At 34.8% G+C, this 18,666-nt stretch overlaps 1 protein-coding gene across 5 annotated transcripts in view; it reads right to left on the reverse strand.

Moving 5' to 3' along the window:
• The window catches only part of DLG1 (discs large MAGUK scaffold protein 1), a 268,658-nt gene that overhangs the window by 123,076 nt on the left and 126,916 nt on the right, over positions 1–18,666 (reverse strand). For 3 of the 5 annotated variants that reach the window (XM_068969482.1, XM_068969555.1, XM_068969622.1), the window contains 2 exons: positions 16,494–16,592; positions 3,046–3,099 (listed from right to left, as the gene is read on the reverse strand). In XM_068969482.1, the coding sequence (XP_068825583.1) occupies positions 3,046–3,099; positions 16,494–16,592 (153 nt within the window). The remainder of the gene's footprint in view (positions 1–3,045; positions 3,100–16,493; positions 16,593–18,666) is intronic. The other 2 variants (XM_068969640.1, XM_068969650.1) reach the window with 1 other exon arrangement.

An 18,666-nucleotide genomic window follows, 5' to 3' on the forward strand; every position in this document is an offset into this window, starting at 1 on the left:
GATGGTGACTGCAGCCATGAAATTAAAAGCCGCTTACTTCTTGGAAAAAAAGTTATGACCAACCTAGATAGCATATTCAAAAGCAGAGACATTACTTTGCCGACTAAGGTCAGTCTAGTCAAGGCTATGGTTTTTCCAGTGGTCATGTATGGATGTGAGAGTTGGACTGTGAAGAAGGCTGAGCGCCGAAGAATTGATGCTTTTGAACTGTGGTGTTGGAGAAGACTCTTGAGAGTCCCTTGGACTGCAAGGAGATCCAACCAGTCCATTCTGAAGGAGATCAGCCCTGGGATTTCTTTGGAAGGAATGATGCTAAAGCTGAAACTCCAGTACTATGGCCACCTCATGCAAAGAGTTGACTCATTGGAAAAGACTTTGATGCTGGGAGGGATTGGGGGCAGGAGCAGAAGGGGACAACCGAGGATGAGATGGCTGGATGGCATCACTGACTCGATGGACGTGAATCTGAGTGAACTCCGGGAGTTGGTGATGGACAGGGAGGCTTGGCGTGCTGCGATTCATGGGGTCGAAAAGAGTCGGACACGACTGAGCGACTGAACTGAACACACACACACACACACACACACACACACACACACACACACACACACTAACATTTTATGCCTTAGGCACGAGGAACTAGAAGACTAGGAGTAGGGGTGAAGAAAGATTCTCGTTTCATTGGATATACTGTGGTATATATTGAATTTTATACAATGTATATGCATTACCTGTTCAATTAACTATTTAATTTTAGGAAGCATTTTGACAGCAGATGGTGGCGGGGGGGATATTGCAATAGCTGCAAGTTTTCTTAATTTTATTCATCAACTCATAGCTAGTATTTAATGATCAGAACTTAACAAAGGAATAACAAGTAAGTTTAAAAGCCATTCTGGAACATATTTTAAATTTCAGAATTAAACTAATTAGCTACAAAGAATATTACTAAACATTTTACAGTGTTTTTCAAATATGATAAAGTAAAACAAAATCTTAAGAAAATGGAATTTATCTTATTGCCTTATGTAGAGAAAAGGGTTACTATATCAGGCCCAAGGCTGCTATGGCTAGAAGAGTCTTAGTTGGCATTTGAGAAACTGATTTTGGGAGCGTTCTCACCATGCCCTACCTGAAAGGGGTGTTTACTCTTGGCAAGACTTTGCAGAGACAATGAACTTTATGCTGAACACCTGTTTTTCTTCTGGGAGCTTGGAAATTTGGCATGTACTAGATAGAGGGTGTCTATGTGAACAACCACCAATAAATAACTGTGGTGAAGCCCAAATAATTGGCTTCCCTGGGCAGAAAAACTGAACACTTATTGCTACATTTTCACTGCTAGGTGAAAACAGTGCTCTGTGGACCCCTCTTGGGAGGAAGACAGTAGAAGGAAATCTAAAGATGTATTCCTCTAGAGAAACAGCCTTATAATCTGACTATGGATCCTGACTTATTACATATAAATAAATCTTAGCCATAGGTATAAGGTGCTGAGCCTTGTTGAGTCTTTCTAGAGAATTTCTCAACATGGGTAGTGAATGGGTTTAGAGACTTCAAACATATTCTGTTTAGCAGAAAAATTATTTTTTGAATAATGTGTCATAAAAACTTTGCTGTCTGTATGTTAATCCTGCTTTTAATTTGTTGACATCTCTAAAATGCATGTGTATTCATTTTCTTTGTTGATATAGTTTTCTGTTAGTTCTTACATAGCAACCTTCCAGTTCAAAGGGTTTTAAAATAAAAATATTTACTATCTCTGCCCTTAAGCAAAACATAATTTAACAAAGGAACAAGTAAGGGATAAAATGTGAAGAACAAAAGTACAAACAAAATTCTTCTTAAGTATTGAATATCAGTGTGAAAGGTGACACTGACTGAAGAGTACTTTTGGTTTGTATTATTATTTAAAGTTTTTAAAAATCTCCCCAAATTTGCTATACCCATATAAATATACACAAAATATAAAGCCAAATAAAATGTTTTAAAGTACAGATGAAAACCGACTACAGTTTAAAAAAGAGAGAAAAAAGATTTTTACAATCTATTAAATTATGCACCATTTGATTTTTTTTTTAATGCACAGGTATGCTGCTGCTACTGCCGCTGCTAAGTCGCGTCAGTCGTGTTCGACTCTGTGGGACCCCATAGAGGGCAGCCCACCAGGCTCCGCTGTCCCTGGGATTCTCCAGACAAGAACACTGAAGTGGGTTGCCACTTCCTTCTCCAATGCATCAAAGTGAAAAGGGAAAGTGAAGTCACTCAGTCGTGTCCGACTCTTCGCGACCCCATGGACTGCAGCCTACCAGGCTCCTCTGTCCATGGGATTTCCCAGGCAAGAGTACTGGAGTGGGTGGGGTGCCACTGCCTTCTCCAGCACAGGTATAACTTCTACTTAAATATCTCCAAAGATACTTTGAAGTGAAGTGAAGTGAAGTCACTCAGTCGTGTCAGACTCTTAGAGACCCCATGGACTGTAGCCTACCAGGCTCCTCTGTCCATGGGACTTTCCAGGCAAGAGCACTGGAATGGATTGCCATCAGGTCTCCCGCATTCTAGGCAGATGCTTTACCATCTGAGCCATTTAGGTGGAGTGAAACATGTTAAGATTCTGCTGTTCTGGCTATTTATCTTTAGGAGAAAGAAGACTTTTTAACAAAAGGAGTTTAGAGAGAAGGAGTAATCAATTTAAAGTTACAAAGTGAACACATTCACTAAAAACACAGTCACTCAATTAGACTTTAAAAATGACTCTCTGATTATATGGCATTGTGTAAATGACCACCGGTGAGAGAGAGCCCATAGTGAAAGACATTCATTTTAATTTAAAAATGAAATTTATTTCAACATTTCTGCTTTGTAAGAGCATGGGAAAACAAAAACTAAAAAGGATAGTAAGTTTCATTTGCTTTAGCAATTACAGCTCAGTGACACAACATCATAAGTACAATGCATTAGAGAAAATAATGCTGTGATTTTAATATCTGTATGAAAACCTGAACAGGAAAAACAGAATTATATATGGTGATGAATGGAACTTACATAAGTTGTTGTTTCCAAGCTGTCTGTGTTGACCAGTACTGGAGGAGGATTTGCCTTAAAGAAAGAATTGTAAACGTGTTAGGCTTAACAGGAAAGTTGGTACATTACATATTAATGCTCACAAATATTAGAAGCATATGAAAGATTTGCTATTTCTTAAATTATAATTTTTATATGAAGTTTTCATACGTTAAACAATGTATCCAGTTTCTAGCACCAATGGAAAGAATTAGAAATATAGGCAGCTATTACATCTGCTTTTGATAAATGAATGATTATTTCTGCTACAACAGAGATAATTTTGTTAAGATTTGCGAAGTTCACCAGTCTTCCCAAAAAATTCACAAATATTCTCTAATATCACTAAAAACTCATCCCAAATTTCTTGGAAATCACTTCTTTTCTAGTCTCAAGGATCCCCTGAAGATTCCAACATTTCATCACCCAGAAAAATAATTCTGTCTCATACTGAACTGTGTTTAAACATTGGCGGAAAGGAACCATAAAAAGAAATCCATCATAAACTTTAATTAGAAACACATTCAATGTAAAAGCCCTCAATTGTTATCAACTGCAATTACTGCTTTTCATCTGTTATTCTAGACCACTCACAGAACAACTAAGGGTCAACCACTCCCCACCCCACCAAAAGCACAAGCAGATTAACATAGATCTAATTAAGTTTAAGATGAAAAAAGCTTGGTTTTCTGCTTAAGCTGGAAAGTGTTTGTTATGAAGGTGCAACAAAATTTTAAAAATAAAATGCAATTATTACCAAATGAAAACCAGACCGAACATACTAGAAAACTGACGTGACTCCTCTTAAAATTCTTTCTTTTGTATATTTAAAAATATATAATTACCAAGTCAAATGACATTTTCAGAGAATCAAAGAGATGACTATCCTTTAAATAAATTTTAAAAGATATGCTTGCATAAATAATTGCACTGTATCCATCTAAGCTACATGAAGCAGCAAGTTAAAAATGAGTGGGGACAAGGATTATAGTAAAGCACAGGGAACTATATTCAGTATATTAAAATAACCTATAATGGAAAATAATCTAAAGTAGATATATATACACATAACTAGGTCACTTTGCTGTACATCTGAAACAATAAAAAATCTTGAAAAAAACAAAATTAGTGGGGAATACTGTATTAAATACAAACATAATACTAGCTACTTTATGTGCAGCCCTACCTTTAACGGTAATAGTCTATTTTCCAATGATTCAGTGAGAATCAAACCAAATACTATTTGTGAAACTGCTAAAAATACTATTTGTGAGAGACATTTGAGATTTTATGAACATTAGGAATTACTCATTTCCCAATGACTACTGGGATCTCAAACTGATATTTTTAAATTAAAAAATTAATGGTACAACTTCAGCTTACTTTGCTTAAGCAATTACAGAGGAAGGCAAGAAAGAACAAGGCTAATATTTAAACTTATAAAAGAAGCTATAATCTTTAAAAATTATGGCAAGAAAATCATCTGGCTTCCTCTGCTTATTACCAAAAATATAGTGGAAGAAGTTTGCTTTTACAAAAATCTAACTCATACCAAAATTATCACAACCCTAGCTGCTCATGATCACCAACTCATCATCACTATATATGTTACCTTTTGATTCTAGTTACATAAAAATCTGGTATTAAAATACATAAAAATTATATAAAGTATTAAATTTCCTTCAAGATAGAATAATGACAATGAGAGATTAGGAGAAGGAGAGGTTATGGATCATGTATGTGCATGAACTGAGGACTGCTGTAGTTGGGTGATAAGTGTACATAGGAGTTCACTGTACTACTCCCTTTCTATTTGAACGTACTCAGCCTGTAAGGGGTTAATAATGAAGGCAGTTGTAAAATACTATGGGTTAAAGCTGTTATTAAGATATCAGCATTCATATCATAAACTTAATTTCAATTTTAAAGTTCAGTTCTGAAAAAAGAATACAGACTAGTAAAAATAATTTATAATTTTGGCTTAATGAATATGATTAGATAATTAATAATATGTACAATCAGTTTATTTGTAGATGTATCTTAGAAAGAATCTGAGTGAATGACCTCACCTGAAGGGAAAGCATAGACTTGAAACTGAACAAAAACTCAAATTGAGGATTAACAAGAATTTCATTCAAAACTAATGTCAGATTAAGCAATTTGAAAAGACCTATCACAAAATGTAGTCCAAAATAAGAGCCTATGTACATTCAGCTCAAGAAGCATGATCTGATGGCCTCAAGTTCAGCCACCAAAATAATGTTAAAAATATTTAAGACTGTGTTAGCAGAAGAGAATTAAAACATTTACCTTAAGATACATTATACTTTCACTTACTAATTTGAGGATTTCTAAATTCTAAATATAGAAATGGTATCTGACAAAGCAGTAATCCATCCCTCTCAAACTTGGAGGTGGTGGGAATGAGGTAGCCCAATGGGCTTGGAGGGTACAACTCAGAAAAACATACCTTAACACCAAGCCAGAACAAGTACTTTAGATAGAAGAGATACAGAAAAATTTGGCCACGGAATCTGCTACTTTCAGATAGCTGAAATAAAGAGCACTAAAACAAAAAATACAGTAGCAAATTTGGCTAGTTTAAGACCTTGGTATCTATAACTAGGATGAGAGATAGCAGAACAGATAACATGGAATTACCAGCTTTACTTAGGGAGGAAACCAAATAACAGCAACAAGACTTGAGGATAATCTATGTGAAAGTTACTTGTTAAGTTAGTCAAATAAGATTATTTAAATAACCTAAAATGACACATCAAAAAGCATGATTCTAATGGCTGAGTAATACTCCATTGTGTATATGTACCACAACTTTCTTATCCATTCATCTGCTGATGGACATCTAGGTTGCTCAGCCATTAAAAAGAATACATTTGAATCAGTTCTAATGAGGTGGATGAAACTGGAGCCAATTATACAGAGTGAAGTAAGCCAGAAAGAAAAACACCAATACAGTATACTAACACATATATATGGAATTTAGAAAGATGGTAACGATAACCCTGTATGCGAGAGAGCAAAAGAGACACAGATGTATAGAACAGTCTTTTGGACTCTGTGGGAGAGGGGGAGGGTGGGATGATTTGGGAGAATGGCATTGAAACATGTATAATATCATATAAGACAAATCGCCAGTCTCGGTTCAATGCAGGAAACAGGATGCTTAGGGCTGGTGCACTGGGATGACCCAGAGAGATGGTAATGGGGAGGGAGGTGGGAGGGGGGTTCAGGATTGGGAACACGTGTACACCCATGGCGGATTCATGTTGATGTATGGCAAAACCAATACAGTATTGTAAAGTAAAATTTAAAAAAAAAAGCATGATTCTAGATCTCTCTCTACCTCACTCTACCATTTAATGACTTTGAATATACAGGTAAATCACAAGTACTAATTACTGAAACTTATTTCTTCCATCTATAAAGAGACATGCCTTTAACCAAAAGGACTGTGTGACAATTCAGTAAGGTAATATTAAAAACAAAACAAAAAACTGTGTTGTAAATCACAGAAACCTATTGCTAATCCATTATACTTACTAATAGTATATTCCACTATATATGTCTCAACAATAATATATGTCTCAGACAATAATGAAATCTTATGATTCACTCAGAAATGGGGGGGAGGGTGATAGGAAAGGGGCAGGATATACCAGAAACAGAAACTAACCAACCCCTAAAGAATATGACCCATGAATTAATAATAAGGCTTAAGAAACACAGTTTTGATCATCCAACTTTTAGAATGTTATTTCATTAATAAAGGGCCTCATAAGTCTGTTGCTGTTAACATACTGCAGCATCCTAATCCAATTTCAGAGAACAATATTACATCTTAAAAATTTTGTGTTAAAATAATTCTAAGATTCAGTTATTCAAAAACAGGCCAAAATTAGTTTAGAAAATGCTTTTATGCTATATACTGTAGTTCTCCTTCTTAGCATTTATTGGAGTTTCATTATATTATTGGTTTAATGTCTCTCTCTTTCTCCCCTACTAAATTATAAACAAGTATTTCTCCAATAAAAAACTCATAAACCCCAGAGAGTAGTACATCTTGGATTCTAATTTGGCACACACAGCATTGAAAGTTAACGCCATCACATTAGTGACCACTATATATATATAAGTTAAAGTGACTGTAAAAACAAATAGGACGAATTCTGGAACAATGACAGATTACAAAGTCCCACAAATTTGCTTCTCCACCTAGATGACGACTGTACTGGCAAAATGCAATTGTCAGTGTGACATAAGCATTTTGGAATTCTGTAGTCTATTGAGGGCTTGCAACTTCCAGAAGTTATTAGATGTCAAACTGTGGTTAATCCAGTCAATTTCAATTCTCAGCAGTGTTGCAGCTACCCAATTCCCATCCTTCATAATTTGTTCCTAGAGCAGCTGGCACAAAGCCTGCACAAGCCAGGGCAGAGTAGGCAGGGAGAGGGCAGCCAAAAAGGACCCTGTTCTTCAAATATAGGGAAATCTGTGTTCTGATTGCTACCTCTGATCACAGAGGTTTCAAAGAGGCAGTGGCCGTTATTGCTGAGCCTCCCCCAAGTAATATAAATCCCTCCCCCTCTGGCTGAAGTGACTCCTAGTTTTAAAGGGCAAGTGTCTCCTCCCATAATTTCATTTGTTTCTTTCCCCTTTTGAGAATCAGACACTGAAGATTAGAATATTCAAAAACAACCACATATATGAGGGAAATCACAAAGTCATTGTGCATGCCTGGGGAAGGTGCAGGCATAGAAAAAAATCAGAGAAGATTTTAAGGTTATCTCATAAGCTGATTTTTAGCACAAAGATAGCCTACAGCAATCAAAAACTCAAAAACAAAAATACCCAGCAAACTTTAAATCTGATTTCCAGAAAAATCATAAGATTCAAATGTTCAATTTCCAACAAAAAATATCAAAAGGCATGCAAAGAAATAGGAACATATGTTCCATCCAAAGGAGGGAGAGTGAAGAAAAAAGAAACTGTCTCTGAAAAAGAGCTGGTGGCATACCTATTAGACAAATGATTTAAAGCAACCACTGTAATATCCAAAGAACTAAAAGACACGGTGCACAAGGCCAAGAAAAGAATGTATGAACAAAACGGAGAAAGCAACAAAAGACAGAAATCCTAAAGAGAAACCAAAAGGAAATTCTGAAGCTGAAAAGTGAAGTAATTGAAATGAAAAAGTCACTAAAGCAGATGTGAGCAGGCAGAATTAGGAAACCTGAAGATAGGATGATGTAAATTCTTAAGTCTGAGAACAGAAAGACTGAAGAAAAGTAACCAGTCTAAAGAGACTTGTGAGCCATCATTAAGCAGACCAACAAACATTGCAGGAGTCCAAGAGACAGATCAAAGGGCAAGAGAGAATATCTGAAGAAATAATGGGTAAAACATTCCCAAATCTGATGAAAGACATGAACATAAACAATCAAAGAAGCTGAAGAAACTCAAGGTAGGATGAACTTGGAGAGATTCACACTCAGACACATTAAAATCAAACTGCTGAAAGACAAAGAGAAAATTGTGAAAGCAGTACGACAAAGTGACTCAATATACAAGAGCTCCTTTGAGGTCAGGAAACACTGGGCTGGTATATTCAAAGTACTAAAAGAAAAACACTGTCAACTGAGAACCCAGTAACTGGCAAAATAATCTCGCAAATATGAGGGAGAAATTATGACATTCTCAAATAAACAAAGCTGAGGGAGATCATTACTTATAGACTGGCCCTGAAAAAAATGCTAAAGTGAATCCTACATGTAGAAATGAAAGGACACAAAACAGTAACTCTAGGTGTCTAAAGAAATAAAGACCTTGGTAATAAGGATAAATACAAAAAAACTCTTTGTTATCTTAATAGTGTTTTGTAACATCACTTTTTGTTATCTATATAATTTAATAGACTAATATTTTTTAAACTATATTTTAAAGAACTGGACATGTTAGTCACTCAGTCATGTCTGACTCTTTGTGACCCCGTGGATCCTCTACCCATGGGGTTTTCCAGACAAGAATACTGGAGTGGGTTGCCATGCCTGATCCTGGGTCAGGAAGATCCCTGGAGAAGGGCATGGAAACCCACCCCAGTGTTCTTGCCTGGAATTTTATATTTTGAAAGTTAGTCTAAAAGTGAATTATTCATACAGAAGTGATGTCAACATCAGTAAATAACTAAAATCAATTAATAGCCCAGAAGTTAATATCATAATAACTTTGCTTTGTAATTTCACATTTATTTTCTACATAATTTAAAACATGAATGCATTTAAAAATTGTTAGTTTACGTTTTTGTACATATAATGTATAAAGTTGTAATTTTGTGACATAAACAACTGAGAGGGATGAGGATGTAACTGTTAAGAGGAGCAGAGTTTTTATACATCATTAAAGTTAAATTGATATAAATTTAAATTTGAGTGTTATAACTTCAGTATATTAAATGTAATCTCCATGGTAACCACAGAGAAATTAGCTACAGAATATACATAAAAAGAAAAATGAAAGGAATTTAAACATTTCACTACATATATAAAAATTTAAAAATCAACCAAACAAAAAATAAGACAATGCAGGAAATAAACCTATAATAAATATAGAAAATAAATAACAAAATGACAGAAGCCTCTCCTTATCAATAATTACTTTAAATGCAAATTGCTTAAACCCTCCAATCAAAAAAAGGCAGAACGGATAAATCCACATGACCCAACAATATTTTCTGCAAGAGACTTCATTGAGATTCAAAGATGCAAACAGGTTGAAAGTGAAAGGATAGAAGAAGATATTCCATGCAACTAGCAACTAAAAGATAGGAGTCACTATATTAATATTAGATAAAATAGAAGTTAAATTTAAAAAGTTACAAGGGACAAAGGACATTACATATTAATAGAAGGTTTAATACAGTAAGAAAATAAAACAATTAACATTCAAGTACCTAATGATATACCATCAAAATCTATGAAATAGAAAGTGACAGAATTAAAGAGAGTAAACAGTTTTACAAATGATAGTTAAAGATTTCAATGCCCTGTTCAAAATAATGTGTAAAATAGCCAGACAAAAGATAAGTACAGAAAAAAATGACTTAAGTGACACAATAAACCAATGTGACCTAACAGACATGTTTGGAACACTCTGCCCAACAACAGGATACATTCTTTTCAAGTGCATTTGGATCATTCCCAGGATACACCGTGTTAGGCCACAATTATGTCTCAATAGATTTAGTAAGAAAGTTTTCATACAAAGTATGTTTTATGTCAAAAATGGATGAAGATAGTAAGCAATAATAGAAGCAAACCGGAAAATTCACCAAGTTGTGGAAATTAAATGACATACTATTAACCAATGAATCAAATAAATAATAGAGAAAATGAGGCCAATAGTTATTTTTTTAAAAGATCAACAAATTGACAAACTTTTAGTTAGATGGACTAAGGGGAAAGGAGAGAACAATAAATTATTAAAATCAGAAATGATAGTGGGAACACTAGTGTTAATTCAATAGAAACAAAAAGGATTATAGAGTTATTATGAGCAAGTGTAAGCCAACAAACTGGGTAACTTACACAAAATGGAAAAACTCCTACCAATGACGCATCATGAAGAGAAAATTTTAATACTTTACTCCTTGGAAGAAAAGTTATGACCAACCTAGAGAGCATATTCAAAAGCAGAGATATTACTTTGCCAACAAAGGTACGTCTAGTCAAGGCTATGGTTTTCCCAGTAGTCATGTATGGATGTGAGAGTTGGACTGTGAAGAAAGCTGAGTGCTGAAGAATTGATGCTTTTGAACTGTGGTGTTGGAGAAGACTCTTGAGAGTCCCTTGGACTGCAAGGAGATCCAACCAGTCCCTTCTGAAGGAGATCAGCCCTGGGATTTCTTTGGAGGGAATGATGCTAAAGCTGAAACTCCAATACTTTGGCCACCTCATGAGAAGAGTTGACTCACTGGAAAAGACTCTGATGCTGGGAGGGATTGGGGGCAGGAGGAGAAGGGGACGGCAGAGGATGAGATGGCTGGATGGCATCACTGACTTGATGGACATGAGTCTGAGTGAACTCCGGGAGTTGGTGATGGACAGGGAGGCCTGGCGTGCTGCGATTCATAGGGTCGCAGAGTCGGACACAACTGAGCGACTGAACTGAACTGAATTAATAAGGAATTAAATCAGTAATCAAAAATCTCCTGACAAAGCCCTTAAAATCTGATTGTTTTCCTGGTGAAATCTACCAAACATTTGAATAACTACCATCAATTTTTCTCAAATTCTGCCCTAAAATTGAAGAAGAAGGTATACTCCCCAACTTATACTTTAAGGCCAGCATTATCACTATAAGAAAACTGCACACCAATATCCCTTATGTATACTGATCCAAAAATCTCAAAAAAATTGTATTCAGCATTATACTAAGAGGTTTATATACCATGAACAAGTAGGATTTATTCCTGGATTGCAAGTATGATTCAACACAGGAAAATTGATCAATGTAACATACCACATCAATAGAATGAAGAAGAAAGAAAGAAAAAAAAAACCCAACATGATCATCTCAATCTATGCAGGAAGTATGTGACAGTATTAAATATTTTAACTAAGAATATAAGGAAACCACCACCACATATTAAAGGTCATATATGAAAAACCTACAGCAAACATCATACTTCCATGGTGAAAGACTGAAAACTTTCCCTCTAATATAAAAAACAAGTCAAGCTGGCCCACTTTCACAACTTCTATCTAAAAAGTACTGAAAATCAGTCAATTAAACAAATAAGAAGAAAAATTATTCAGCAGCTTCAGCTGCAAGCAACAAATTCTGGTAAATTCTCTTTCAATTTTTATTCTATTATAAATATTTTCTATTTCCTTGCTATGGCTTCTTAGACATACCCATCATTTAAAAGTAGACATTTAATTTCTAAATACATGAGATTTTAAAGTGTCTGATATTAATTTCCCATTCTGATATTATTTTCTCATTTAAATGCTTTCTTCTCTGTAATCACCCTCTGTGTTTTTTCAGTCTTCTAACTTTATTAAAGTTTTCGATTCCTCTTTGTAAATGTTACATTGTATCTGAAAATATGTGGGTTATTTTCCAGTATCTTTTGATACTGATCTCTAACATAATTCTACAAGGATAAGATAACTGTATGATTTCAGTATCTTTAGACCACCCATTTTTTTGCACCTGGTCTTATGTCCCTGGATATGTTCCAGTGTCTCCTCGTTTATAATCTATGGGAATTTGAACAGAATTTGTATCCTACTGTTGTGTGAAAACTGTATAAATCTTAATTATGTTGAACTGGTGAAGAGTGCTTTTCAAGACTACTATATCCTTCTACTTCTCTGTATATTCATTCTATTAATTTTTGAGAGTTTGATATTGAAACTCCAACTAAAAATCTTAATTTAACTATTAAAAAAATTGTAATATGTAGTGGAACTACATATAACCATGCTCTGTATTTTCCAAGTCTCTTGTAAATGTGTTATCATATTTTCATAATTTTTAAAAATGGCCAAAACAAGGGGTAGTCTGACCCTCCTTTCTGTTTCCCCATAAAGCATGAAATAAATTTCCCAAATGAAAAAAAGAAAACTATCTGTTTGCAAATAATATGATCATACATGTAGAAAACTCTGAAGGAACCACACAAAAGTCTGTTAGAACTAATACTTAGCAAAGTGGGAGTAAATGGTCTACATACAAAAATCAGTTGCATTCCTATATACAAACAAGCTGGCAAGAAAACAAAAACAATTCAATTTACAACAGTATCAAAAAGAATAAAAAAAGTTAGGAATGAACTTAGCCAACCCTCACATCCATACATGACGACTGGAAAAACCATAGCCTTGACTAGACGGACCTTTGTTGGCAAAGTAATGTCTCTGCTTTTCAATATGCTGTCTAGGTTGGTCATAACGTTCCTTCCAAGGAGTAAGCGTCTTTTAATTTCATGGCTGCAGTCACCATCTGTAATGATTCTGGAGCCCCCCAAAATAAAGTCTGACACTGTTTCCACTGTTTTCCCATCTATTTCCCATGAAGTGATGGGACCAGATGCCATGATCTTCGTTTTCTGAATGTTGAGCTTTAAGCCAACATTTTCACTCTCCTCTTTCACTTTCATCAAGAGGCTTTTTAGTTCCTCTTCACTTTCTGCCATAAGGGTGGTATCATCTGCATATCTGAGGTTATTGATATTTCTCCCGGCAATCTTGATTCCAGCTTGTGCTTCTTCCAGTCCAGCGTTTCTCATGATGTACTCTGCATAGAAGTTAAATAAGCAGGGTGACAATATACAGCCTTGACATACTCCTTTCCTTATTTGGAACCAGTCTGTTGTTCCATGTCCAGTTCTAACTGTTGCTTCCTGACCCGCATATAGGTTTCTCAAGAGGCAGGTCAGGTGGCTGGTATTCCCATCTCTTTCAGAATTTTCCACAATTTCTTGTGATCCACACAGTCAAAGGCATTGGCATAGTCAATAAAGCAGAAATAGATGTTTTTATGGAACTCTCTTGCTTTTCCCATGATCCAGCAGATGTTGGCAATTTGATTTCTGGTTCCTCTGCCTACTAACACATATATACAGAATCTAGAAAGATGGTATTGAAGAATTTATTTGCAGGGCAGCAGTGGAGCAACAGACATAGAAAACAGACTTATGGACAAGGGCAGAGGGGAGGAGAGCGTAAGACGTATGAAAGAGTAACATGGAAACTTACAGTACTGTATGTAAAATAAATAGCCAATGGGAATTTGCTGTATGTCACAGGAATCTCAAACAGGGGCTCTCTATCAATCTAGAGAGGTGGGATGGGGAGGAGATGGAAGAGAGGTTCAAGAGGGAGGGGATGTATGTATACCAATGGCTGATTCATGTTGAAGCTTGACAGAAAACAACAAAATCCTGTAAAGCAATTATCCTTCAATAAATAAATACAAGCCATTCAACGTATCTCTGTACCACTCTAAATAATAAGCATGATAATTTTCATATTTTCATAAAATTTAAATGACATGATCAATATAAAAGTACTCTGAAAGTTTAAAGTTCTAAAAATAATATAAGAGAATATTTTAAAAATTTATCATCTTTCTAGCTATCTATCTGTCCTCAAACTCACTCTGAAATAGACAAATGTTAGCCCCCATTTTTAATAGATGAAGGGAGTATAAAACTCAGAGATGTTGAACAATTTGAGTCACAAAGCAGGACTAGACTCTAAATCTCAAATCTTCTGTTTCTATTTCTATTATCTCCCGAAGCATCCAAAGTATAAAGTAGTAGATCTTTAGAAGAAAAACTGTATTTATTTAAAATGTTAAAATCAGGTTATATATAAGATTGGATTTAAAAATTCATTTGGGGACAAATATTTTAATCACTTTTATTAATTTTATAATGTAATGTTATATTCAATTACTCAGGTATACACACACTTATTCTGCAAAATGAGGCACACCCACAGCCTTCTCATGTAAAACAAAACAAATTATTAAACTATTCTACATAGACTTTTGTAAGTATATTTAAAACCTAAAATGAGGTTAGGTAATATAAATAAGCCTCTCCTGTTTGTTTTTAAACTTGCTCCCTGGTTTACTGTCTCAAGCAAATAAGAAGTAACAGTAATGATACAAATAGCCACGATCAAGTGCCATTATTATTCCTTCAATCACTGTAAAACATCTCAAGTAAGTACTACTATCATCATCAGTGTTACAGGTGAGTAACGAGATCAAGGTTAAGTAAATTGCTCAATTACACAGCTAGTAAGTGGTAGGAAAGTGAAAAAAGTATTAGTTACTCAGTCATGTCTGACTCTTTGTGACCCCATGGACTATAGCCTGTCCATGAAATTGTCCGGGCAAGAATACTGGAGAGGGCAGGAAGTGGTAGAACCAGAATTCTACACCAGATCCATCCAACTTTATTTATAATTACAAGGTTATGCAATCTCTAAACAATTTTCAAGTGTAGTGTGATACTAAGCTAGGGACATTTGGAATAAATAAATCAGAGAACTTCTGAACAGGAGAGGACTGGTTCCTAACTGAATATCAGAGCAGAAATTACTTCAAAATTTCAAAGGGTTCTAGAAAACCATTTTGACATCAAAAGACAAACTGAGGTGACATGACCAGAATAAACTTTCAAGTCTCCTACTTCAAAAAATATTGTGCTACTAAATCTTAGTTACTTGGAAGAACATTACATTATTACAATAACCCTTTGTCTATGTAAAATTATATCTTATAATTAATAAATGCAATTTCTCTTCGCACTGTACAGAAAATATCCATCCGGACTTATCTATTCAATTCTTGGTAGTTTCATAATTTGACTTTTTGTGATTTTTGTTTTAGTGTAATATCTGTATTTCCCCTAGAATCTTACTTTGTATAATGTTCTTACTGATTTTCACTTTTTAAGAGAGGAGAAGGGCACTGAGATGAGAACAATGAAAGGTGATACCCATTTTTCCCCTTAACAGTACTTATTTTGACACAGCAAAAACACCATTTTTACTAGATTTTATGCTACAGGTCAATAATAGTAAAATTACCTAAAGATCCATTTGTTTACACATTAAAATGAGATAAAGACCTTTGGTGTAAAAGATCTCCATTATCCTACTTACTAATACCATTGTGATTTTACCTTTGGATAACTCTGTTGGTAGTGTAGTTACTGTCTTAACAAGCCGTCCCTTGGAACTACTAAAGCTCTGAAAGCTACAAATATTCAGATTCTCTGACATTTGGCTATTACTTCATTGTATTTTTTGACTGTTACATGTTAACTTAAAAAGATAAATTCATGATTTTAGAGTATTTTTACATTTACAGAAAGTTGCAAAGATACCATAAAGAGTTCCCAAAGACTTTATATACATCAGCGATTATTTTTCAATAATAAATGTGAAGTATGTTATCCCACCAAATGACAGAAAGATTATTTCCAAAGATCAACATATACTGGAGAACAAAATGCTATATATAAAAGGACACATACAGTACAAGATCAGGAGGGACAATTATTTTTACTATCTTTAGAAAATAAACAACCCAAAGGAAATAAATTTTAAAATTGTTTTGAACAGACTTACATGTATAAAAGGCATGATAACAAATCTAAGGAGGTTCAATACGATGAAGTTTAGAATCTATCTTTTTTGTAGATAGCCTCATAAAATGGCAAATATTGAACCCAATTAAATCCCAAATATTTAACTCCCTAAAAATATCATTTAAAGTCCAAAGTGTGTTACCAAATCTAACAAAGAAACAGTTGAAATGATCTGAAAAGAATACAAATGAAACCATTAAGAACAAATAAAATTTTTATAAAGAAAAAAGAAACTAATAAAAACCTGTGGTATGATGGGTAGGATGACAGTATTCTCAGCAGGGACTGGCAGGACAGGGATCACAGGGACAGTGGGAGAAGAGGGAGATACAGCTTCTGTTGGCTAAAAATCATCAATGACAACAAATCAGGAAAAATATAAAATAAAAGGGAAACATATAACAGAAAGTTTCGTCACAAAGATAAACTATAGTTTTCAGAAACAACTAAAATAGGTAAAATAACATATTACTTCAATTTAAATGAGAATATGCTCTTAGAAGTAATTATACCACCAATAATAATTTTAATGACTCTAGTTAAAATAAGTGACTACTCTTTAGATGTTTAAATGAAAATAATAAAATATAATGATTTAACAATACTCCTCCACTGGGAGATAAGACACTTGCTTCACAGACTACAAAATATTTTTATAGCATTCAGGATATATTTGACCACTTGCTTACTTGCATTTAAAGAATCAATTACTCTCATGATTAATTCAATTATTTTTTAAAAAGATGTAAATGGAACACAGAAAGGGTGTCTTCTAAAAGTACCAATCTCTGTTACCTGGATTAATTCATAAATATTTGCTATATCAATGACATATTCTATAGGAGAATTATTAACCTCATATCCTATACAAAACCTCATATCCTATACAAAACCTGGAAATTAATTGATGACCTAAATATAAGCATTAAAATCACAAAATTCTTAGAAGAAAACATAGGGATAAACCTGGATTTAACAATGGATTCTTAAATATGATATCAAAAGCAGAAATAAAAAAAAACTAGACTGTATCAGAATTCAAACCTTTTGTGAAGCAAACGGCATTATCAAGAAAGGGAAAAACAACATACAGAATGGGAGAAAATCTTGCAAACTGTACATCTGATGATGGTTTCACATGAAGAACAGATAAAGAACTCACCATAAAAAGACAATTAAAAAATGGGCAAAGGACCTGGAACAGACATTTTCCAGAGGATACACATAAGCACTAAAGTTCTCGGCAACACTACAACAGCCAGGACATGGAAGCAGTCTAACTGCCCATCAGCGGGTGAACGGATGAAGAAGATGTGGCACGTATGTGCAACAGGGCACTACTCAGCCATAGAAAGAGCAAAACCGGGTCATCTGTAGAGACGTGGACGGACCTAGAGTCTGCCATTCAGAGTGAAGTCAGTCAGAAAGAGAGAGGCAAGTACCCTATTTAATGCATATATGTAGAATCTAGGAAAACGGCACAGAGTAACCTATCTGCAGGGGACAAATAGAGACACAGACATAGGGAACACACAGATGTATGGACATGGGGTGAGGTGGGGTGGCAGTGGGATGAACTGGGAGATTGGGACTGACGTACACTGACGTGTAAAACAGATAGTGGGAACCTACAGCATGGCACAGGGAGCTCAGCTTGGTGCACGCGGTGACCCATATGGATGGAATGGGGAGTGGGGGAGGGGGAGGCTCCAGAGGGAGGGGCATATGTATAAATATAGTTGATTCACTTCATTGTACAGAAGAAACTATGACAACACTTAAAAGCAATAAAACCCCAATTAAAAAAAAAAACAATAAGCACATGACAATCTATTCAATATTATTCATTAGGGAAATGTAAATCAAAGTGACAATGACATATTACTTCATACTACTGGGAGGCAATAATAAAAAAGTAAAAACAAAAACAGAAAGTAACAAATGTTGGCAAGGATATGCAGAAATTGGAATCATCAAAAACTGCTGGTGGGAATGGAAAATGGTGCTGCCACTATGGAAGACAGTTTGGTTTGGCAGTCCTTCAAAAAAAACTACCCCTAGGATTACCATATGACCCACCAATTCTACTCCTAGGTAAATACTTAAAAGAGCTGAAAACTGGGACTTGAATATTTTACCCTAGTGTTCAGTGATGCATTATTCGCAATAGCCAAAAGGTGGAAACAACTCAAGAGTATCCATCAACAGATACAGAGATATAAAACATGGTGTGTGTACATACACACAAACACACACACCCGATAGTTATTCAGCCATAAAAAGGGATGAAATTCCGGTATCTGCCACAACATGGACAAACCTTGAAAACATTATGCTAAGTGAAATTAACCAGATACAAAAGGTCAATATTTTGTGATTCCACTTATATTTAGAATAGGTAAATTCATGTAAAGTAG

Source organism: Capricornis sumatraensis, chromosome 1, assembly GCF_032405125.1.
Source record: "Capricornis sumatraensis isolate serow.1 chromosome 1, serow.2, whole genome shotgun sequence".
Classification (NCBI taxonomy): Eukaryota; Metazoa; Chordata; class Mammalia; order Artiodactyla; family Bovidae; genus Capricornis; species Capricornis sumatraensis.